The following is a 24,428-nucleotide window of genomic DNA, read 5'->3' as shown; positions in this document are numbered from 1 at the left end:
AGAAGAGAAGGCTCCAGGGAGACCTTAGAGCACCTTCCAGTGCCTGAAGGGGCTCCAGGAAAGCTGGGGAGGGGCTTGGGACAAGGGCAGGGAGTGAGAGGACACTTTGCTGCAGTCCACCCTCACATCCACCTCTCCAGATGTTCCAAAGTCACCTCCAGGCTTATTTTGACTTTTTCTAACTCCTTGGGCAGAAAGCAGTACCTGCTGGCAGTGTAGCCCTGGTGATGCTGTTCAGCCCCTACAGAATCCTCCCCGGGCCCGTCTCCCCACCCCGCAGTCACTGCCATCAATGTTCCTTCTGTTGGAGATGCTGGTTCCTGCACTCAATGCAAACCCACCACATAATAGAGACTGGAAAAGTTCAAGGAGGAATTAGACCAGATGTTTTGGCCATGACTTTGGGCAAGTGCTTATTAGTCCTGGATAGAGGTAACTAAGAAACCTCGGTGGCACAGGCAGATAATTCAGTGTAACCGCAGCACAAACTGCTGCCCGGGAAACCAAGATGTGAAGCACAGCCCTGAGCAACCAGCATTTAACAAATGTCACCTTTAATTGCTGCTACACTGCGTTCTCTTTAATGAGTGACACTCTCCTCAACAATTGGGAGTCAGGTAATGAAGCCAGGAACTGTTCTTTGAGTGCTCTGAAATAGCGGGGCTCAAAAGAAGCCATCACGAGGAGTAAAATCAAAAGCAATTTGCTGCCCCTGGAAGATGCCAGGCTGGGTGAGGAGGTGTGAGCACTGCTAACTGAGCCTGTCTGCCTCTGGACAGGGGGGCTGCAATCCCCTCAGACTGGGTTTAACTGGAAAGGGTGACTGGGTCTATGTGAATCAGTAGCTCCTGGTCCCACTACACAAATTCGCTTTTCAGGGTATTTTTCCTCAGAGAAATACAAGCACATTCACTTGCTTTTCACTTGGTAGAAACTGGTGCCCTTCCACAGGCTGGTGTTTCAGACCATTGTGCAGCCACACCCCCAGTAACCAAATTAGAGAGCATGCAGTGACTATCAAACCCCACAGGGCATCAGCTCGTGGGCTTCCAAAGCACATCCACATTTGGCTTTTTGCCTGAACTATTACTTCCATTTTTATTGTTTAGGCAGCTGATAAGTCCTCTCCGTATCCCTCCAGTTCCCAAGATTTAAAATACTTATGTTTACTGTCCCATCAGTGGAGTTCAATTAAATTTGTACTCAACATTAACATCCAGTGGGATCTTATTTAGCAGCTCCTCCCATTTGCTATAACTGTCCCATTTTGCTGATTGGCATTACAGAATTCCCAAGTGCTGTTGATTTAGATTCCTCCTACACAATATTAGTGTCCTATCCCTGGGTCCATGAGGACTGCAAAGGAGGGAGATACTAGAGACATTTTTCCTCATAAACCCTGGACCAACAGGTTTGAATATCCCTTTTCTATCATCTTGGGGCACAGGGATGCTGCAGGGAATAAAAAGTTCTCACAAAACAGGGGAGACAGAAAAGCAATAAGGAACTGTCCACAAACTTGTGATTGTTTCCTTAGTCACGGCTGAAGAGAACATTTTAGAATCAAGATTTATTATCACTGGAAACAGGGACCTGTCTCATTCCAGTGACATGAGAGGAAAGGTCTTAGTCACAGTGCTGTCCAGACCATTTCATTGTTTCTGGGCAGGTATAAAAGCAGGTGAAAGGCACTTGTTGTCAGTGCAACCGGAACATCAGGACAGGACTGGTGAGAAGACTCATCTGTGCAGGTCAGAACTTCACTGTGATCTCCACAAGACTCTCAGTAAGTAGATAAAGTTGCTTTTGTAATTGGGAGATGCTTTTAAACTGATACATCTATAGCTTAGCCATGATGTATGAGCAGGAGCTCTACATGAGCCTGACTTAAAACTAACATAGCATGAAAATAGACATAGATCCCTGTGGATATTTAGGTGTACATATATTTAATACAGAGCATTTTTAATCAGAACTAATACCTATTTGTTCTTTCATGTCTAGTTTAATCTGAATGTATTGCCCAAGGAAATTAGAAATTAGTGAAGGAAAGAAGAACAAGCTTAATTTTTACAACCAAATGTATGACACAATTTGCCTTTCTACCCAGTCAATGACAATTTATTATTCAAATTAGCAGAAAGAAGAGTCATTTGAGGAGCTGCCGAGCTTCTTGTTAACCCAAACTGCTGCAGCACAAAAAGAAGTTACTTCTTCCAAAAATGACTTGCCTCATTATACAGGGATGTACCTTTGCTGGTCTTACAGAAGAATTTAAGTGCTGCAGCTTTTGTTCTGTTGTTTGATGCAACAGTTAATGTAGGATTTGGCAGTGAAGAGGTAAAGGGACAGGCTGGAGCCAATCCTAACAGCAGAGTCATTAATGTCAGAAATGCAGGAATTTTAGTGATAGATCTGGTGCTAAAGAGCTGAAAGGATGGATGGATAGAGGTGGAGCAACACCAGGAGCAGATACAGAACTGACTGCAGTTATAATTTAAGATTACAATAATAATTGCACAATTGCATTTCCTGGTTGTCTCTTCCCTAAGCCAGAAATCCACTTGTTTACAGAAAAGAAATCCTGTATCAGTCTAATACCTCCCCTGTGCAGGGGCAGATTTGGATGTCAGCATTTGTGTTGCTCATGGAAAAGGGTCCAAATCCCAGGGCTGTGAACACCTTTTCACATGATCCCCATGGTCCAGTCCTAGACTCTCTTTGAGTTTTGTGACAGATTTCTTAGCAATCCTGAGCTTTTTGTCAAGTTTCTTTTTATCAGGAAGGTCCCTGGCTAGTTGTAAATGGCATCATCTCCTTTGCTTGCAAAGGCACAGGAGTGGGAAGTAGTCTATTGAGAAGCAATAGTGGGAAAGGGGATTTAGGAATCTTGGAAAAAGAGTTTTAGGAATCTGTCAGGGAAATGGAAAAATATGCCATGAAATCTCTTCATCTTTGTCTGGTGCATGTTACAAATCCACACGTTGGATGTTCTGGGAGGTCCTGGGATGATCAACCACAGCACAATGCTCTGCTTGTACCAGTGCTTAAAGGCTGCAATTCCTTTTGTCAGGTGAAGGAAAAAACAGAGGAAAAAGGATTTCTGATCCCACTGTCAGCTTCTTGTCTTGTGGAGCAGATTTCAAGAGGAGAGAAAATGTTCCTGCCCCTGAGATCTCTGCAGATGGTGACATTTTTGGCAATTCTTTTTTTTGCCTGTTTTGCCAAGTGTCAAGACACTGAAAAGTAAGAAATATCACCCTGTTAGCTACTGTCACTGCTTGCCTTTGATTTAATGGGCTGTGTTTTCTACCTCCAGGGCAGAGGTAGAAGGGAAATTCTGTACATTTGGGACAACACTTCTTTACATTGCCCTCCATGCAGTAGAAAACTAGAGCCATTGCATTTCTAGATGTGTAATTTATACCCCATTTCAGCTGGTGCTTTTCAACACAGTCCAGGAAACCATGTAAGGATGCTCAGCACAAGCCATGGAAGGGGCACATCCTAAAATTCCAGATCCAAATCTGCAGTGGGAGCCTATAGCTGCAGTTACCTGTTATCTAAACAGCCTGAAATCCAGAAAGATTTGCATCCCAGAATTAGCCTGCCCACCCTAGTTAGTATTTGGCTCAAAATATCTTGGTATATCTGAAGAAAATAAACCTTTTCATTTCATGGATACCACTGGTTTCAGTTAAATGAAAGTGGCCTCACCAGTGCTCCTTCCTCAGCTTAAAGAAACACCTCATGGTCTTGGGCTGTGTCACCAGCAGGGTGGGCAGCAGGTCAGGGGGGATTCTCCCCCTTTACTCAGCTCTTGTGAGGCCCCACTAGGAGAACTGTGTCCAGTTCTGGAGCCCCCAACATAAGAAGCACATGGAGCTTCTGGAGTCCAGAGGAGCCACAGAGATGATCTGAGGGCTGGAGCAGCTCTGCTCTGGAGACAGGCTGGGAGAGTTGGGGTGTTCAGCCTGGAGAAGAGAAGGCTCCAGGGAGACCTTAGAGCACCTTCCAGTGCCTGAAGGGGCTCCAGGAAAGTTGGGGAGGGGCTTGGGACAAGGGCAGGGAGGGATGGGATGAGGGGGATGGATGAAAAGTGGAAGAGGGAGATTGAGGTTGGAGATGAGGAGGAAATTCTTTGCTGTGAGGGTGGTGAGAGCCTGGCTCAGGTTGCCCAGGGAAGCTGTGGCTGCCCCATCCCTGGCAGTGTTGAAGGGCAGGTTGGATGGGGCTTGGAGCAGCCTGGGCTGGTGGGAGGTGTCCCTGCCCATGCAGGGGGATGGAACCAAATGGTCTTTAAGATCCCTTCCAACCCAAACCAGTCCATAGTTCTATGATCTAAGGCTGATGGATGCAAACTCTTCACGTGTGAAACAGGAGCTTAGATCCAGCTGTGTGGCTCCTGACTAACTCTTTCTTCCCCTTGCAGTAAAAGAGCAGTGACTGAGCACCAGCTCATGCATGACAAAGGGAGGGCATTTCAAGGGCAGAAGCGCCTGATGTGGCTCCACAACGCTCTGGGGAGCGTGCACACAGCCAGCAGCAGGGATATTTCACTTTCAAATGCCCCGTGGGATTCACAGAAGAGCCAAGACCCCTCAGATCTCTACAACAGCATCAGCAGAGACCAGACTTCGAGCCTGCTGAAGCAGCTGGTGGAAAAAGAGGAGGGTTTCCTCCCATTAAATCAGCTGGATTTCCTGCAGAAGAGCCCAAGGGGGAACTGGAACCCACAAAACCTTTTTGACCTCCTTCAAATGAAAGAGCTAGGCAGCAAGAGAAACCCGAGTACCCAGCCACAGAACTTTTCCCACTAGCCTCAACCCAGCTCAGTCCAACCATTGCTTTACACGTGTGATGTGGTAAGGAAAAGCTCTGGCACCAAGGTGAACTGCAAAACCAAAATCCTCTCCATTTGGTCCATTAGCTACTCCTAGATGTTGAACAGAGCCCCCCCTGAGGAGCCAGGTTCTCTCCAGAGCTGCACTCTGAGCCTGTGAGTATGAGATTGTTATTAGGGACAACAAGAGGGGGTCACTTGTCAAGGGGCAGAAATCTCTCCCTGCCTGTTGTTGATCCCTTAGAGCTGTGGCAGTTCTTGGTGGCTCTTGTAGCCCACAAGCTACAGGAAGTTTGGATCATTAATCTGGCTACTCACAGGCTCACTTGCAGTCTCATGTTTTGCCTCCTGAAGCAGCAGTTACCTCCTCACACCATTCTCTTCTGTCCCACACCTGCCTGCAGTTCTGCCCTATTCTGTAGTGGGAACAACTTTCCTTATACTTTAGGTCTAAAGGTTTGGTTTTTCCTGCTTCTCCAGCACCTTGGATGGTTTAAGCCTCTCATCTCTCAGCTGTTACTTCAGGGCAGCAAACTTTTACCAGGCAATCCCCACCCTCCCAGCCAAAGCCCCAGTTCTGCTGGTGGAAGAGATAAGAATCAGCTTCCAGGGTCCCTTTTTGTGCCTTTAGTTTCCAGACTTCTTACCCTTTAGTTTCCAGACTTCTTACTTTGTCTTTGTTCATGTGAAACCCTCTCCAGCAGCTCCAACTGCATCAGGTTTCCTCAGCAGAAAACCAGATCATCTGTGTTTCCTGAAAGAGGCAGCACAAGATTTTGCTCTTCACCTTCAGGATCAAACTGACCAGCTCTGTCTCAGCAAAGCAAGGACCAGTTTAATTGCAAAATGAGTCTTTCAGAAGTTAAATCTCTTGTCATGTGTGTTACAAATAGCTCAGTGTTTCCATCATGTAAGGACTGTGTTAGACACACCATTTAAACCCTGAAATTCCTCTTGTTGCTGATAAGACTTCAACTGCATGTGCAGAAGGTATTTCTAAGCTATTTAAACCCAAGAACTCATTGATGTCAATAATAAAACCCCCTTTTCTCCCTCTGAATTGCACTTGCCTTTTTTTTTTTTTGTAGAAATATAAATAAAACAGAGCAAAATCCTCTTTTGCCAGCATCTCATAGAACAGTTAGGGTTGGAAGGGTCCTTAAGATGGATGAGTATGGAATCACAGTTTTTTCCTCATGTCTTTCCTGTGAGCTTCATGTTGGAGATTCCCAAGGCCAACCCAGCCATTACAGATGTTCCTGAAGAGCAGGTGAAGGACAAGGATGAAAGGGGGTTATACTGCCCAAGTGACAATTGAGCTGGGAGGTGGGGGAGTCCTTCCTCCCCCAAACCTGCCTCTAGGCTGTGCCAGACTTAAGAGCGGGATGAAACCCAGGGAAGCTGCCCCAGAGCAGCTCACACCTCTCGAAAATCTGTGTCGTGCCCCGTGGATCAGCCCTTGGGGACGCGGTTCGTTCCCTCTGGGGCTGAGGGGCCGTTTCCTCAGCCCTGGGGGGGCTGCGGCGTCTCGGTGGCACCTGAACCTGGGTCCCCCTCACCCCTCTGGGCACCACACGGGTGAGGGATGAGGGAAAACCCAACCCCTCCGCCTCAGAAAACAACCCCCCACGCCTCACAAACCAACCTCCCCCTCACAAAACAACCTCCCCCTCACAAACCAACCCCCTCCCTTCACCCGGCGGGGCGAGGCCGCACCGCCACGGCGGGGACAAAGCACAGCAAGGCGCGGGCCCCGCGGGCAGCCTAGCACCCTGCCGCCCGCCCCGCGGCTACCGGCGGCGCAGCGAGGAGATTTCAGGTGAAAAAAAAGCGGATTTCAGGTAAAAAACCCGCGGCTCCCCCCCCCGGGCTCCTCCGCCCTCCCCCCTCCGGAGGGCGGGAAGCGGCTCCGCGCATGCGCAGGGAGGGGGCGGAGCGCGGGGGGCCCCCCCCCCGCGGCAGGGGGGCGGGGCCGGCGGGGATGGCGGCGCATGCGCAGTGCGGCCGCCGCGGGTGCTGGTCCCGGCGCGGGGGGCTCGGGGGGTCCGGGGGGTCCGGGGGGTCCGGGGGGTCCGGGGGGTCCCGCTCGTCCCGGCTCTGCTGATCCGGGCCCGTCCCACCAGCCGCCAGCCCTGCTCCGGGCAGCCTCTCCTCAGCCGCGGTACCGGGATCCCGCCTTGTCCTTTCGGCTCCTCGCCGCCCCCCCCCTCCCCGGGGGGCTCCGGTAAGCCGCTCCCGCCTGGTTGCTATGGCGACCCCCGGGATTTCCCCCCCTCCCCACCCCCGCCCGGTGCTCCCCATCCCCTCCCCCCCCCCCCCATCGGGGCCGTTTAGCCACAGAAGGGGCGGGGGGAGCAGGGAGCGGCTCCCCCCCCCCCCCCCCCAACCCCCCCCACGAGACCCCGGGTCCGGTGAGTCTGGAGGGGGGTCCCCGGGGGCTGGGACACCCTGATCCCCCTCGCTGGGGGTGGCTCGGGGCTCTTTGTCTGCCCCCGGTGATGCTGCCGGGCCCCCCCCCCCCCCCGGGAGCTGCCACGACCCCCGGGGCCGGAGCCTCCTGCCCCATCCATCCCATCCCTCCCATCCATCCCATCCTATCCATCCCATCCCATCCATCCCATCCCATCCCATCCCAGTCCCCTGCGGGGTGTCGGTCCCCGTGGGCAGAGCCCCCGAGCACCCGCAGCCCCTTTGATCCCCCAACCGGGTCTTGTCTCTTTTATCCCCTTCCCCCCCCCCGCCCCAAAGCCCCTCGTTCCCTGCTCCTGACACAGAATTCCCCACGTTTCGGGTCTTTAGGAGCTGGAAACCAGAGGTTTTCACACCCGTGAGCTGCCATCTCCTCAGGCTTGCTGGCACTCAGGGCTGCTCCTCCAGAAAGTCACATTTCTGTCCCCAAAAACACAATCCCAGGGTGGTGGGGGGCGTTGAGCAGCTCCCAGGTTGTTCCAGTTTCTAGGAACCAGCCTGTAAAAAAAAAAAAACAAACCCCAAATAATCACCGTCCGTCCAGGGTGGCAAAAAAAGTCACAAAAAAGCTGCTTTTGTAAAGAGCTGCAGAAAATCAACAGCAAATCACGACCCCTAAAGTGCCCCTGGCACTGGGAAAAAGGGGGAGTGTGTGTGTCCCCCCTGTGCTCGTTTGTCTGCACCTTCTGGCTGTGAAACTGGGTTACCTTCCTGCCAGTCCCTCCCTCACCAGGACTCATCTCCAGAGGGAGTTTTAAAGCTTGAAATCCTGGGGTTTCCCAAACTTAGAGAGTTGTCAAATAGGCCCTTGCAGGTTTGGAAGTAGCATCATCATCATCATCATCATCCCGTGTGGGGAATTCACACTGGAGGTGGTTGGGTTGGATTTTAAATTGCAGCTGGGATAAAAGCCTCTGGATTTCACCAGGTTTTTGGTGTGGGCAGGTTTAGGAAAAATGAGAAGGGCCCAAAATGCTGTTTTTTTTTTTTTCCTCTCCTTCCTCAGTTGCCCATGGGATGGGGCTTCAGGATTTTGATAGATGTCACAGCAGGCAGCTGGGTGGGGGGTTATTTCTCCAAGAGTCCTGGGAAAAACAGCTTCTGGAGGAGATGCTGCCCTGGGAACATCTCTAACATTCCCATTTATTAAAGATAGAGAGAAGGAACAATTAAAGATTGGGAGAAGGAAACAGCAGCAGCACGGCCTGAAATGGTGGTTTTTGAGGCATCGGGTTTCTTCAGCTTCCTTCCCTCTTATTTTCAGATCAAAAATGTTCAAAACAGGAAGCTTGACTTGTACCTTTTATTTTGTAAGACTTTTCCTTGCTCAGCCTTGGTTGATACGACGTGGGGAGGGGGGGTGGGGTGGTGTTTGTTGTTAAAATACCTTCAACTCTGTGAATTCAGCATCACTTCATGGATTGCAGCTCTTGTTTGAAGGTGAATTTGGCATTTAAGAGTGGTAAAAGTTGCCTCCCTGTTTTCTTTCCTATCAGCCATGGCAATGACAGGCCCAACTCCATGTTCTTCCATGAGTAACCACACCAAGGAGCGAGTGACCATGACCAAGGTGACCCTGGAAAACTTCTACAGCAACCTCATTGCACAGCATGAAGAAAGAGAGATGAGGTAGGAATCTTCCTGGCTGCTTTTCCAAGCTGGTTAAGAGCCAAAAAATACCTGTTTGCTGCCTTCAGTTTGCTGAGAGCTCAAGCAAAAAACTGACCATCTTTGGGGATCTGAAGTCCTGGGGTGGGCACCTGGATGGGCATGAGCATCCAGAGGCAGCTGCTGGGTTTCTGAATCCAGTGGTAGTTTATGCTGGAGTTTTTTGGAGTTCCTTTTGAAAAGAATTCAAACGTGCTTGTAAATGCAAAAGGGTTCCTGAGTTAAAATAATAATAATATTTGATTCTTTGACTAAACAGAGTTAACTTTTGGATGTGCTTGGGATGATTCAGGTACAGTCCTGAAGGAGAGAGCCAACATTTACAGATGTTTATCCTCTTCTGTTACCTCTTCCCACTTCATGCCCCAGGTTTTAATATTGACAACTCATTTCAGGCATCACAGGATGATTCTGGTTGGAAAAGGCCTTTAAGATCATCCAGTCCAACCATTAACCCAACTCTGCTGAGTCCAGTGCTTAAACCGTGTCCCTCAGCACCACATCTACACACCTCGGAGACACCTCCAGGGATGGGGACTCAACCTCCTCCCTGGGCAGCCTGGGCCAGTTTTTAATAACCCTTTCAGTGAAGACATTTTTCCTGATATCCAACCTAAACCCTGGTGCAATTTGATCCTGTTTCCTCTTGTCCTGTTGCTTGTTCCTTGGGAGAAGAGACCAACTCCCACCTCACTCCAAGCTCCTCTCAGGCAGTTGCAGAGAATGAGAAGGTCTCCTCTTGGCCTCCTTTTCTCCAGACTAAACTACCCCAGTTTTTCAGATGCTCCTCACAGGGCTTGTGCTCCAGACCCTCCACCAGCTTCGTTGCCCTCCTCTGGATTTGCTCCTGCAAAGATTCAGTTTGGAATATAAGGTGTGATCAAGGCAGCTGATGAAGGAGGATCATCTCAGAGGCAGGGAGAGATTCCTGTAAGGACTCACTTAATTCTGACTCCTCCTTTGTGGCTAAGCTGAACCTGTGGCAGCTCTTCAAAGGTATTGGTCAAAATCATAGAATCAGAGGGGTTGGAAGGGACCTCTGAAGATCAAGTCCAACCCCCCTGCTGCAGCAGGAACACCCAGGGCAGGTCACACAGGAACGTGGCCAGATGGGGCTTGGAAGTCTCCAGAGAAGGAAACTCCACCACCTCTCTGGGCAGCCTGTCCCAGGGCTCTATCACCCTCACAGGGAAGAAGTTTCCCCTCATGTTGAGGTGGAACTTCTTGTGTTGTCACTTGGTGCCATTTCCCCCCATCCTGTCACAGGCACCACTGAACAGAGACTGGCCCGTTCTTGACACCCACCCTGCAGATATTGATAGACATTAACAAGGTCCCCTCTTAGTCTTCTCAAGACTAAGCAGCCCCAGGTCTCTCAGCCTTTCCTCATATGACAGATGCTTCAGTCCCTTCATCATCCTTGTAGTCTTCACTGGACTCTTCCCAGCATCTCCCTGTCCCTCTGGACCTGGGGAGCCCAGAACTGGACACTGTTCTCCAGATGTGGCCTCACCAGTGCAGAGTAGAGGAGGAGGAGAACCTCCCTTGGCCTGCTGGCCACACTCTTCTTATCATCTATAAAATCTAACAAGTGATTTCCCTGCAAACTATGGCTTTAACTTTCCCTGGAACCCTCTAATGAGCTGAATAGCCACAAGTTGTAACGTGGGGACTTCTGATCTTCTCCCAACTTGCCACGTCCCTGTCATCAGAATTTTCAGCCAAGGTTCAGTGCTTGTTCACTTGCAGATTTGCTGCCCCAAAAACCTCACGAGGCCCAAGAGAAATGCCTGTTAAACTGCAACAACTGCAGAAATGAAGAAGCAATTTAGGAATAAATACTAACTCCCATCCATATTTGCTTCAAATTAGCAGTGAGGGATGCAGGGCTGGTCCACATGAAGAACAGAATGGATTTCATTCCAGGCTTTCTCTTGCTTTTTATTACAAGTCCTATTGTCCCCTCCCAAAACCTCAATGACAGGGTTTTGTTTTTTTCTGCTTAGGATCAAGACTTTGCACAAACACACTGGACTTTACAAGTTATGTGGGTTGTTGGGGGTTTTTTTTTGGCAATAGATGTGTCTGTGGATGTGCAATTTGGAGCTTAAATGGTGGTGATAAAATGTACACTGAGCCCAGACAGGACTTATGAAGGAGATTTGGGGGGAATTTCAGCATCTCTGGGTGGTGCTGAGCTGTTGAATTCTGTGTGTTGTAGGGGTTGTGGTTGGAGTCAGGGCTTTGAGGGTGAGATGGGATGGTTGGGCAGGGCTCCTGGGTACTTCAAGAAGGGCAAAGCAATTAAAAAAGTGCCTGAATGTGGAATCATAGGATCATGGAATCATAGGAACATAGAATGCCAGGTTGGAAGTGACCTCAAGGATCATCTGGTCCAACCTTTCTAGGTTCTACTAGAGCTTTTAGGATGTGGTCCAGCATCCTGGAAGCAATAAACCCAACTATTACCACGTGGCAGCAGCTCCATGGTGGTACAGGAGGCAGGAGGAGAAGCTCACCAAGAATGATTTCCACAAAGAGAAGCAATTTTTAGTACATTTGGAATGTTCTACTAAAAATCACACCTGTGGAGAGGAAGAAAAAAATCTAGAACACCAATCCCAGTTCAACCAGTTAATGTGATCAGTGCTGGGGACACATTCCCAGAGGGTGACCATGACAAATGTCCCCTGAAACCACCTCCCTTCTGAAGGTTTTTTTCCCCTTTCTTTGCTCCCATTTTGTACTAGGGCTGTAAACCAGACCTGATCCTTTCAGAATGTTTACAGACATGGATCCTCTGCCCAAATATTTTAAGTATCTCAGGCATTAGGAAATAGACCAAATATTCTCATTTTGCACTGGATGAATCTGAGATGGAGAGAAATGAGAATACAGGCCCACAAAGGTGCTCAGAGAGCCAGTTCTCCCTGGAATAAGTGAGATTTTGGTGCTGAAATATTGATGATGGCTCTGGCCTTAAGTGACTCACCCAACTGTCAGAGAGAGAGACAAGAATTGAACCCAGAGCTCCTCAATCCATGTTTGTATACAACAAAACCAGAATGGAGTAAGATGTGAAACTCAGGGCAGGTTCATATTGTCAAAACTTGGAGAGGAGAAGGCTAGAATGGTGAAGCTGTAATGCAAAATTATTCTAAATTAATTTCATGTTTAATTCTCCCTTTTATCTCATGGACACTGTTACTTGCTGGCCTTACATCCTCCAGAGCAAGCACAGGCCAGAGGTGTTGGGCATGTGCATGGGATTAAGAAACAAATTCAAGATACAACCTATTTTTCTCTTAATTTGTCTCTGCTATAGACAAAAGAAGCTGGAACAAATGATGGAAGAAGAAGGCTTAAAAGATGAAGAGGTAATGAAGATGGGAAAACTACCTTCCTGGTTAAAGCCATACAAGTGATTTTCTTTTCACAGAATCATGGGATGGTTTGGGTTGGAAAGGACCCTAAAGATCATCTAGATCCAACCCCCTGCATGGGCAGGGACACCTCCCACCAGCCCAGGCTGCTCCAAGCCCCATCCAACCTGCCCTTCAACACTGCCAGGGATGGGGCAGCCACAGCTTCCCTGGGCAACCTGGGCCAGGCTCTCACCCCCCTCACAGCCAAGAATTTCCTCCTCATCTCCAACCTCCATCTCCCTCTTCCACTTTTCATCCATCCCCCTCATCCCATCCCTCCCTGCCCTTGTCCCAAGCCCCTCCCCAGCTTTCCTGGAGCCCCTTCAGGCACTGGAAGGTGCTCTAAGGTCTCCCTGGAGCCTTCTCTTCTCCAGGCTGAACACCCCAACTCTCCCAGCCTGGCTCCAGAGCAGAGCTGCTCCAGCCTCCATCTCCCTGGCTCCTCTATTTTATAAATAGAGATCAGGCATCTCTACTTGGAGCTGCTGTGATTGATCCCTAAGGAGCCCACCTGCAGAATTCTCACTGTGGTTTCTTTCTTCTCCCTTGAACTCTAGAAGAGGATCAGGAGGTCAGCACATGCACAAAAGGAAACTGAGTTTCTTCGCCTGAAGAGGACAAGGCTGGGACTGGAGGACTTTGAGTCTTTAAAAGTAATAGGCAGAGGGGCATTTGGAGAGGTAAGTCCAGAAAAGATGACTAAATGTTTTTTGAAATGGCAGTGGCATTTGTTACAGACCTGCATAGTTGACACAAATGAAGGATAAATGTTGTCACTCTTGCAGATTGATTTGTTTGGGTTTTTTTTAGCTTGTCACCTGCATCTGTCTTCCTGTGCAATAAACACTAGTTTAAAAACATGGGCAGGGACACCTCCCACTAGATCAGGAGCTCCAGAGTCCCCCTTGCAGTACTGGGGCCATTTCTGGAGCCCCCAACATAAGAAGCACATGGAGCTCCTGGAGAGAGTCCAGAGAAGCCACAGAGATGATCCAAGGGTTGGAGCAGCTCTGCTCTGGAGACAGGCTGGGAGAGTTGGGGTGTTCAGCCTGGAGAAGAGAAGGCTCCAGGGAGACCTTAGAGCACCTTCCAGTGCCTGAAGGGGCTCCAGGAAAGCTGGGGAGGGACTTGGGACAAGGGCAGGGAGGGATGGGATGAGGGGGATGAATGAAAAGTGGAAGAGGGAGCTTGAGGTTGGAGATGAGGAGGAAATTCTTTGGTGTGAGGGTGGTGAGAGCCTGGCCCAGGTTGCCCAGGGAAGCTGTGGCTGCCCCATCCCTGGCAGTGTTGAAGGGCAGGTTGGATGGGGCTTGGAGCAGCCTGGGCTGGTGGGAGGTGTCCCTGCCCATGCAGGGGGGTGGGACTGGATGATCTTGAAGGTCCCTTCCATCCCAACCTGTTCTATGAATGCTGTTAAGAAGGTCTTGCTGAGCAAGCCCAACACAAGGGCATCATTGTGCTTCTGTTACTTTAGCTGTGACCTCCTGGGGCTGGCCTGATGGGCAAGGGAGAGCTGCAGGGCAGTTGTCTCTTCTGGTGGCCTTCTTTGGAGAAAGTGGCTTTGGACCTTCAGCTGTGGGTGTATGATTGCTCAGTCTCTTAAAATGGTTTCATCTCGTAGAGTGAACAGAACTTTCTTTGCCATCACTGTGCAGGATGTAAAGCTTTTGTTTTTTATAACCTGATGTGATTTCACAGAATCCCAGAGAGGTGGGGGTGGGAAGGGACCTCTGGAGACCATCTAGTCCAACCCCCTGCTAGAGCAGGATCCCCTAGAGCAGATCCCACAGGAACAGGTTCAGGCTGGTTCCATTTCATTCAATGGAAGCCAAGGGCTGGATACCCAAACTTGGCCAGAGTTGTGGTGATCAAAGTGTGTTTGACTTAAGTTCTTGCATGTTCTCCAGGTGAGACTTGTCCAGAAGAAGGACACGGGCCATGTTTATGCCATGAAAATCCTAAGGAAAGCTGATATGCTTGAAAAAGAGCAGGTGAGGAGCCACCTCAGGTAGCAGTGTCACCATCCATGGCTTGGGGAGGTCACTGAGATGTGTAGAGAGGAGAGGACCATCCCTGCTCTAGGTTTATTAGCTAAAATATGATGGTTTCCCCCTTTTAATGGAGAAAACAGGTCAGAAAAATGCATGTAATGAAACGTCACTTGTAATTAATCAAATGTGTGTGTGTCTCCAGGTTGGCCACATCCGTGCAGAGAGGGACATCCTAGTGGAGGCAGACAGCTTGTGGGTGGTGAAAATGTTCTACAGCTTTCAGGACAAGCTAAACCTCTACCTTATCATGGAGTTCCTGCCTGGAGGTAACTATCTGAGATCAGAAAAAAACACAACCTGCTTTCCTCTTGCTTGTGGATTTCTAACTTCTAAATGGTTAAGTGTAGTTTGGGATCAGGTTGTGGTGCTGGGTGGGACTTCCTGAGGGAACAAGGCACTGAAAAAGCTTCCAGGAGTCAGGTGCTGAGAGTTGGGTCAGGCTCCAGGTGACTGCTTGGGCCTTCTCACTGCAGATGGTTGAATCTTGCCCTTGATTCTCTGCTAGTTCTTACCCTTGGTATCTGGGGGCCCATCACGTACCCAGCTGGTGATTTTCTGACCTTTTGCTTTTAGCTGGGTTGCAGCAACAGCAACTTCTAGGGGACCTTTTCAGCCTGGAGAAGAGAAGGCTCCAGGGAGACCTTAGAGCAGCTTCCAGTGCCTGAAGGGGCTCCAGGAAAGCTGGGGAGGGGCTTGGGACAAGGGCAGGGAGGGATGGGATGAGGGGGATGGATGAAAAGTGGAAGAGGGAGCTTGAGGTTGGACATGAGGAGGAAATTCTTGGCTGTGAGGGTGGTGAGAGCCTGGCCCAGGTTGCCCAGGGAAGCTGTGGCTGCCCCATCCCTGGCAGTGTTGAAGGGCAGGTTGGATGGGGCTTGGAGCAGCCTGGGCTGGTGGGAGGTGTCCCTGCCCATGCAGGGGGTTGGGACTGGATGATCTTGAAGGTCCCACCAGTCCAAACCAGTTGGGGATTCTATGATTAAACAGCTGAATTATTTTCTTTGCAAACGTCTTCACCATTAGAGTGGAATGAGTGTGTTTGTATTTACCTTTGCAATTTGTGGGGTGGCTTCTAGGTGACATGATGACTCTTTTGATGAAAAAAGACACTCTCACAGAAGAAGAGACACAGTTCTACATAGCAGAGACTGTGCTGGCCATTGATTCTATCCACCAGCTGGGTTTTATCCATCGAGACATAAAACCAGACAACCTTCTCCTGGACAGCAAGGTGTGTACTAACCTGGGTAGGAGCAAAAATAGGTCTTTTAATTCTTAATATTGCCCTGAATTAAGGTTGACAGTTGAGAAGGATGATGGTGCTTCTTTCTTAGCCTTGTTCCTTCTGGTTTTGAGGGCATATTTGTCATATTGCTGGGGGGAAACCAACCAACCAAGCCAAGAATGAGCTCTCCACCTCCAGCTGGATTCACACTCTGCTTAGGATCTCTCCTCTGACAGTTGTTTCAGCTATTTTTGGTTATTTCAGCTGCAATTTAAAACACATTTTCAGTTCTTCCCCTTCTTGGTGAAAGATGTTTCTTCTTTTTGGTCTCACATCTGCTACTCTCCCCCCTGCCAGCTCTTGGGTAGAAGGTCAGATCAGAAGTGATGGATGGAGATGCTGCTAATTAGTGAGACTGGGAACTAAGATACCATCTGCCTCCAAACTGGGATGTGTTTAGGAAGGCTGGCCAGGCTGCCTGCTTGCTTCTAGATGGTTAGTGGAGGCAGTTGGTAGAAGCCTTGGTTGGTTCACTGTCCTCATGTTGCTTGGTACAAGTTTACTTAAGATTTAATGCTCCTTTACCACTAACCAGCTGCTGGTGCCCTGCTGGAATTACTGGTGCCATCCAGCCTGCACCAAATGTAACTCCAGTTAGGACTTTGAAAAGTGTGGCTGGTTGAGATGCACACCTAAAAATGACAGACAGTGGGTGTGGCTGCATGTTCTCCACTAGGATGGATCCAATCCATGAATTTAAGGTGTTTCTCCTTCTCTGTTGGGGATCAACACCCAACCCAGGGAGTACAGCTCCCTCTGGAGCTCTCACCCTGAAGAGGTCAGGAGAGGAGGGTTTGTGCAGTGAGTAACTTCCTCTGTGCAGTAGTGGTGGAAGTATTAACAGCTTGATTCTATTTACACATCCAGTCTTGGGCTGAAACAAGGAATGCAAAAAGAGGGCATCTATTATCCAGAATAAAAGGAGGGGAAGAAGTAGAAAACTTCATTTGCTGGGATTATCTGTCTTCTCTTTCTCTTTGTTTCCAGGGCCACGTGAAGCTCTCAGACTTTGGTCTTTGCACTGGGCTCAAGAAAGCCCACAGAACAGAGTTTTATAGAAACTTGAACCACAGTCTTCCTAGTGATTTCAGTAAGTGATTTGGCTTCGGGGGGGGGGTGTATCTGTGCCTTTCACACTTCAGGGTGAGGTTAGAAGGCTGCAGAAGGGGAGTTCTAAAAAACCCACCTTGCACCGTGAGGTGTGATGCTGATTTTCTGCAGACCTCATGCCTAGAAATAATTGTAGTTACTTTAATGTACATAAACACCTTCATTTCCAAAAGTCTGAAGCAGGCTCTGTTGGAGCCTCTCTTTGCATGTGTAACAAGCCTTGACTGAAAACTCAGTGGGATTTGGGAGGTGCCAAGTGTGTTATTTCAATCAATAACTGAGCACAGTCTGAATACTCGGTCGTTTGCTCCAGGGGAATAACTTGGATCATGGAGTTCAAAAAAAACCAACCCCTGCCAGTTTTGATGAAAGGTGAAATGGTTTGAAAGGTTGATGAAAGGTTTTAGGAAAGTTTATCAGTGTTAGAAGTTGCTGCTAGGTTTAGGGGATGGACAGATGAGCCTTATCTTCAGTGAAGTGATGAAGGTGCCCCCACAGCTCCAGCTTCACCCTGGTGATAAAACAACCTGTCCAGGCCCTGGCTGCTTTTTGTTTTGATGTCATCAAAGAGATTTTTAGTGTAATGATCATGGGGTAAAGGTGTATGTTGGGTGACCAGCCAGTCCCATGTATTCCCATCTCCTTTAGCTTTCCAGAACATGAATTCCAAAAGGAAAGCAGAGACTTGGAAGAGGAACAGGCGGCAGCTGGTAAGTATGTTTCAGCTGCTTGGAGGTGGAAATGACATGAATCCATCTCAAGAGTTCTGAACAAGGCTGGAGTAATAAGATTCATGCTTTTTCTCTTAAAAGGAGGAATGACTCTAGTTTGTCCTTCATCCATCTGGTGAACAGCTGGTGACACGTGTGCCTGATAGTGCTGCCAAAATGATTTGCACTGATGTCTGGTGCCTCCCAGCTAAAACTTAACAGTTCTTGGCACTCTCAAAGGGCTAATGACCCATCCCAAGGTGTACAGAGGCAGTGGAACCCTTCCAGATTTCCCTGCTGGTACTTTAAGACTCCTTCACATCAACATGTTGATTTTGTCTCTACATACCTTGGAATAAATGCTTTACACAACTTTGTTAAAGGATCTTAAGGGACAATCTGGTGTGTTCCTCAAAATAACCACTGTTGCATAAGTTCCCACTTCCATATGGGGCAGGTTTCTCTAAAGATACACAACTGGTGGTGTTTGTTGCAGGCTTTTTCTACTGTGGGTACTCCAGATTACATTGCTCCTGAAGTGTTCATGCAGACTGGGTACAACAAGCTTTGTGACTGGTGGTCACTCGGGGTCATCATGTACGAGATGTTGATTGGTAAGAATGGGGCAGTGCACAAGTTCTGAGCAGGGCTTGTGGGGTGGGACATCAGCTGTGCTGGTGTGCCTGGGGCCAGGTTCTCAAAGCACCTGTTCCTTGCATGGTTTGTGAGGTTTCATAGAGTCCCAGACTGGTTTGGGTTGGAAGGGACCTTAAGGATCATCTAGATCCAACCCCCTGCATGGGCAGGGACACCTCCCAGCAGCCCAGGCTGCTCCAAGCCCCATCCAACCTGCCCTTCAACACTGCCAGGGATGGGGCAGCCACAGCTTCCCTGGGCAACCTGGGCCAGGCTCTCACCACCCTCACACCAAAGAATTTCCTCCTCATGTCCAACCTCAATCTCCCTCTCCCACTTTTCATCCATCCCCCTCATCCCATCCCTCCCTGCCCTTGTCCCAAGCCCCTCCCCAGCTTTCCTGGAGCCCCTTCAGGCACTGGAAGCTGCTCTAAGGTCTCCCTGGAACCTTCTCTTCTCCAGGCTGAACCCCCCAACTCTCCCAGCCTGGCTCCATAGGAGAGGTTTGTTCTGGTGCACTGTAGACTACAGGAACTACTTTTTCTTTACACAAGGTTGTATTTGTCTCTCTTTTCAGGTTACCCACCCTTCTGTTCTGAGACCCCACAAGAAACCTATAAGAAAGTAATGAACTGGAAAGAGACCCTGACATTCCCTCCCGAAGTTCCAATATCTGATAAAGCAAAGGATCTTATTTTAAGGTGCCAACCATATGGCTCATATATTCCTAATTTTCTGGTCTTGCCAACTGTGCTGTCTCCCTCCCATGGGTTGTTTCACATGCAAGAAACCTGATGCTTGTGACATCCACACACTGTTGTGCACATGCATCAAGTGCTCAACTCCCTGCTCAAATACATTTGTCTCTGAGAGGTGATTTAGTGGAGCCCTGAGTGAACTACCCTAAAAAGGAGCTCCCGTGTTTAAGTGCTGCTGGTCTGGCAGAATGTGGATGTTTCTGCTCTTTATTTTGTCTTGTGAGCTTCTGGTGGGAACAAATTCATCTTTCTGTCAGAGCTGGCTTCTTAAAACAGCAGTGGTTTTGTCTTTGTATGCACTGGAGCCTACAAATGGATCCCAGTGCCTGATGCCTCCTGCTCTTGATTTACCTTTTCAATCACCTGTCTGTTCTCAGGGCAGAAATATAAATGTCTTAACTCTTTAGGCTTTATATGTTCTGCTCTAGGCTGGTCCTGAAATAGAAAGGACACATCACCCTGTTGTGAAGGAATATCCCATCTTAATTGTAGCATTTGACATGACATTCCTGAGCATAAAGTTTGTGTCTTGGTTTTGCAGTGGGAGTTCTTGCCCTCCTCCATGGATGTGCTAAGGAACTCGAGTAGTACCAGTCCAGAAAGCTGTTCCATTTCTGGATGGAATGCTTTCCTTTTCATTCTTCCTTCATTTTCATTCTTCCTTCCATCCCAGATTTTGCTGTGAATGGGAGCACAGAATTGGTGCATCTGGTGTGGAGGAAATAAAGAGTAACCCATTCTTTGAAGGGGTTGATTGGGAACATATCAGGTAAGAGGCTTTGCAGAAAAGGAGGCTGCTCTCCCCCAGGGCCTGTTTAAAGCTAGTCCTGTTCTCCAGCAGGGAGCAGCTTGACTGGCATGTAGCATATCCAGGTGTGGGTGAGAGGATGTTGTTCCTGATCTGGAGCTTGCTAAGGTGGAGGTGCCTTCAGTCATTGATTCTCTTACGAAATGGGAAGTGGCTGAATCTCTCTTTATTTCTGCCTTGGAAATGTTGATGCTGAAACTGCTCTTCTTGGCAGAGAGAGACCTGCTGCAATTTCCATAGAGATTAAAAGCATTGATGATACCTCAAACTTTGATGAATTCCCAGAATCTGATATCCTTAAACCAACAGGTAAGTGCTTTGATCCTGCATGTAAAAACATTCCTTCCTTTTCTCCAGTAGAATAATGTAACTTTTCTGTTCATCAGAAAGCATCTGGCTTAGATGCTGGGGTTTTTTACCATGATCAGATGGTTGGTTTGTGGTGCAGGGGTGTGGGAGCTCTGGTTGGGGTTTCAGGAGATGGGATGCAGACTGGTGAGTGAAGCAGGAGCTGTTTGAGGAAGGACACCTCTGAGGAAGGGTTTCTCCAAGAAACAGCAGAGCTCCCAGAATCACAGAATCCCAGCATGGGAGGGGGGGTTGGAAGGGACCTCTGGAGATCATCTAGTCCAACCCCCCCTGCTAGAGCAGGATCCCCTTGAGCAGATCCCACAGGATCCAGGTGGGTTTGGAATGTCTCCAGGGATGGAGACCCCACCACCTCCCTGGGCAGCCTGTCCCAGGGCTCTGCCACCCTCAGAGTAAACAAGTATTTTCTTATATTCAGGTTAAACATCCCCTGCTCCAGTTTGTGCCCAGTGCCCCTTGTCCTGTCACTGGGCCTGTGAGCTCAGCCCTGTGAGTTCCCCCTGGAACTGGCTAATCCTTGCTGCCAGCTCTAACCCATGGTTTAGGGGCTTGAGAGGGGACAAAAGGGGACAGTAGATTTTGGTGTAAATCTCTAAAGAATCCCTGTATTTACATGTCAAAGCACATTCACACATTTGCTCCATGAGGTTGAAGAACAAACTTGAACACCTTGATTCACAGTCCTTCTTCCTTTAGGAACTCCTTCTTCTTTACAGTCCTTCTTCCTTTTGCTCCACTGCTTTCTATGAAAAGAAACTGCAGTTTCAAAGGATAATTTTATTTTTCCTCTGTCTTAACCAGTGGCAACAAGCAACCACCCAGAGACTGATTACAAGAACAAAGACTGGGTTTTTATTAATTACACCTACAAGCGTTTCGAGGGTCTGACAGCCCGAGGAGCAATCCCATCCTATATGAAAGCAGGAAAGTAATCCTTCTTTTTCCTGGGACAACTTCTGAGCCATGGAATTCTGTTCCTGTACCTTGGGTTTACACCCATAAAAGAACTAGTTTGTGTTTTGTTTTTTTTTTAAAGAAAACTTGAGGGCTAGCAACTCTTGGAGAAGACTTGAGGACCCTGTTTTGTTCCACACCCTGGTTGTTACTGAGGATTGTTTTTCTTCTGCACCATGGAAGAATCCCAGCAGTTGTTGGCATCATCTCTGCTCCAAGCACCTTTTGCTGCTTGAGGAGCAAGAGTTTTACTTTTTCACTTCTTTGCCAGATTGTACAGACCACCCAGAGAGGAGAGCAAACCTTCCCTTGGACATTGCAAAGCACGTGGTGTTGATAGGGACTGTTCTGCCAGTCCTTGCACTCAGTGACAAACTCCAGCTGCCAATTCCCAGCACTGCTCTCCCAGTCACTAAGGACTTGGGAAACAAAGCAATAATTAAAGCTTGAGATAAACAGCTCTCCAGTAAATGAGCAGAAGGACACCATTGGTATTGCCTTAACCCTTAGTTTGTAGTGCTGGTTTTTATAATGCTACTTGGAAGCCTCTTGAAGAGCATCTCTCAACCCTGGCACCGTGGCCTCCAGTTGCAGTGCACTTTACTTTTGGTACTAAGACCCTCAAGCCATGGAATATTTTGTTTCCAAGTTCCAAAATTGTGCAACACTTTTTCTTCTCTAGCCAGTGACAGGAGAAACGGGGCCACCTCCTCCAGCACCCACAGTTTTCAGTTGCTGTAGGAAAGGGATGAACGATGCAGAGGATAAAAAAAACTACAGCTGGTGACACGGGTGGATCTGGAATGAAGAGCAGAGAGGGAGGAAAATGCTTTTCACCTGATCCTTGCTGAGCATCGTGTGTCCAGTCAGCTGGGAGGCTTCCCGTTCCTGCTGGTGCCATCTCTTGGCCACTTGGAAGATCTGCTGCATCTTCATCCGTTTGAAGATGAAACCATCTTTGGTGGCCTTTTTCCCCTTGGTTTTGAGCAGAACAGGCTCAGATTCTCCCATGGACTTTGCTGATAGAGGCCTCCTTGGCTGTTCCTTGCAGAGCTCCTCTTGCTGTTGGGGCTGAACCATCTGTCCCTGTGGTCTTCCAAAGAGAAGGTGTCTCAGGGGGTCACTTTTGGGGGTCACTTTTGGGGCAGTGCAACCCCCACCCTTTGATTATTGCCTAATAGAATTTCTACAAGTACATGCAGCTGTGATGAGGATGCTCTCCAGGAGAGCCCCAAAGTGCCTTTCCTTGCCTAAGCAGCTCTCAGAACTTGGCTGCCTTTTGGGAGGGAGGATCCTGCCTGGGTTGAAGCTTTTTGGTAATTCCTTTTTATAACCATGAGCTCCACTTTGCACCTTGTCTGCAGTGAACTCAGCACTTCCAGGGGCAGGTGGCATTAACCCCTGCAGCTGCCTGGTCCCAGTCTTGAATTTCCAATTAGTTTTGTTTTAACAATAAATGTACTGAGGTTTCTAAAACTCACCAATTTGAACTGGCTTGGATTCTTGCAAACTTTTATTGGTGCTCAACACAAGCTCCCTAGCCCAGACAAGAAAAAAAAAGCTGTTTAGCAGCAAAGCTAGAACAGTGTTTCAAAGGAAGGCTTGGAGTTAGATTTAGTCCTAACTTTCTAGATTAGGAAATGAAAGAAAAGAGTTTGTAGTGAAGCTTTTTTTTTTTTTTAATAGGTGCTTTTAGGGAATTTTTACCTAGGTTTTGAATGGAGTGCCATCATGAAGGACTGATTGGGGGATTGAAAGTACCTTCAGTAGCTAAAAGTGGGTGACAGCTTGTTGGCATCCTCTCCCTCACCACCCCTGGGGCTTTTTGTATGTGGCCTAGGGAGTTGAATTCACTGCCAGCAGCAGTTTAGGTGCCTGTGAGATCCTACAAAGCTGAAATGCAAAAATAGCCTTCATGTGGTCAGTAGGGCTGATGAATAAGGGCTAATTGAAGTAATGATTTCTAGGGTCAGGCTTTTTATCAGCTAGTCAGTCTTACCACCTGCTCCCTTTTTTATGAAGGACTGATACCAGCTTCTCAAATTGCTCCATCTCCTTATCCTGCAGTTTCTTCTAGCCATTGGAAAATGTTGCCTTATAAACCAGTGGAAAAGGAAGAGGTGTAAATGCCAGAATGTGTTTTTAAATTCCTAACAGCTTAGTTACTGCCTTAAAATTGAATTAAAAAAAGAAAGAATAATTAAATCAAAATTCCTTAAAGCTGCTGTGAATTAGGAGTAAATGATTTTGAGTAGCTGCATTATTGGCCCTTTACTAAAAGGGACTGGAATTTTTATTTCTAAATACCAAAGATGAAGAAGCTCTACAATTGTAACACTGTGGTAACCTGCTGTGAAAAGACCCAACTCTACAGAATAATATATAGTGTGCATTTTTAGTGCACGTGTTTCAAGGTCTCCTGAACCCTCAGACTGTTCATTTTGGAGTGAAAGGTGAAGTTTTTTCAAAGGCACAAGGAGCAGCTGGGTACCTCATTCCTGTTGTCTTTCAGGAGAAGTTGGATGTCTTTGAATACAGTCCTCCTGGGGACACCTTTCCAGCTGTAGGTTGTGTGTCACACTCACTGCTTCCTCTTACAGTTGTTGACCAACACTAGGAGAAAAAAGTCCAGTGTCTTCTTTCCAGGATCCATACTTCTCTGCTAAGAGAGGAAGAGTTTTTTGTCTGCCTGTTCCACCCCCCCAGCTTAGCCAAATATTTTTCTTAGCTTGTCTCTTGAGGTCATATATATCTTTTAAGCTCTTTTTTTTAAAGCTGCAAACAGTTGCTGGACTTGTAGGAGTCATTCCCATCTGAATTTCCAGTGGATCTGAACATGAGTTATGCTGCCAGTTCCTCTCTGTGTCATGCTTAGCACAAAACTCTGCACTAGGTGTTTTCTAATCACTGTGCCCTGACTCTGCCTTAACCTGCAAGTTGAAAAAGTGTTCTGTAAATATTGACAAGCTGTTTAAAATTGCACTGTAAAAAAAAATTGGCAGGTGTAGTGTGTGTGTGTGTGTGTGTGTGTGTTGCTGGGGGAGCCAACTTTTTATGGAACCATCTTTTGCATTGTGTTGTGTAAATAAACTCCTCTTAGGAAAGCCAGTTTTGCCAGCAGGTTTTGTTTTTACAAACTGGGATCTCTCAAGTTGGTTGGTTTGGGGGTTTTTATTATTATTTTGGACTGATTTGAAAATAAAATCAGAATGCAGAGGCCCATGGGCTGGAGACTGCACAAGGTCCCTGCCCAAACAACCAGGTTCTGGTGGGTAAGACTCACCTTACAGAGCAAGGGAAGAAAAACCTTCTAGCAAAAGAAACCTCCTCCCCTCCCCCTTC

The 24,428-nt window shown here is 48.1% G+C and overlaps 1 protein-coding gene across 4 annotated transcripts; it reads left to right on the top strand.

The window, feature by feature from the left end:
* Positions 1-6,934: 6,934 nt before the first annotated feature.
* On the top strand, positions 6,935-24,194 carry STK38 (serine/threonine kinase 38). Of its 4 annotated transcripts, XM_051639230.1 has the most exons (14): positions 6,935-7,067; positions 8,809-8,941; positions 12,306-12,357; positions 12,963-13,085; positions 14,313-14,396; positions 14,599-14,722; positions 15,533-15,687; positions 16,729-16,831; positions 17,500-17,561; positions 18,058-18,175; positions 18,775-18,898; positions 19,629-19,724; positions 19,978-20,072; positions 20,934-24,194. In XM_051639230.1, the coding sequence occupies exons 2-14, from the start codon at positions 8,811-8,813 to the stop codon at positions 21,062-21,064; spliced, it is 1,398 nt and encodes a 465-aa protein (XP_051495190.1). In that variant the 5' UTR covers positions 6,935-7,067; positions 8,809-8,810; the 3' UTR covers positions 21,065-24,194. The 4 variants fall into 4 exon arrangements, with proteins under 4 accessions (XP_051495190.1, XP_051495192.1, XP_051495193.1 ...); XM_051639232.1 differs by lacking the exon at positions 14,313-14,396; XM_051639233.1 differs by lacking the exon at positions 19,629-19,724.
* Positions 24,195-24,428: the final 234 nt, after the last annotated feature.

This window comes from Apus apus, chromosome 23 (genome assembly GCF_020740795.1).
Source record: "Apus apus isolate bApuApu2 chromosome 23, bApuApu2.pri.cur, whole genome shotgun sequence".
Lineage (NCBI taxonomy): Eukaryota > Metazoa > Chordata > Aves > Apodiformes > Apodidae > Apus > Apus apus.
The sequence above is the reverse complement of the archived record's forward strand: the minus strand, read 5'-3'. Positions and strand labels throughout refer to the sequence as shown.

What these genes read in the sequence shown, in the direction of transcription:
- STK38 (XM_051639230.1), top strand. Translation starts at nt 8,811, where the DNA reads ATGGCAATGACAGGCCCAACTCCATGTTCTTCCATGAGTAACCACACC. An exon ending in ATATGCTTGAAAAAGAGCAG is followed by an intron (nt 14,397 to 14,598) that starts GTGAGGAGCCAC and finishes GTGTGTCTCCAG; the next exon opens with GTTGGCCACATCCGTGCAGA. An exon ending in CAGTCTTCCTAGTGATTTCA is followed by an intron (nt 16,832 to 17,499) that starts GTAAGTGATTTG and finishes CATCTCCTTTAG; the next exon opens with CTTTCCAGAACATGAATTCC.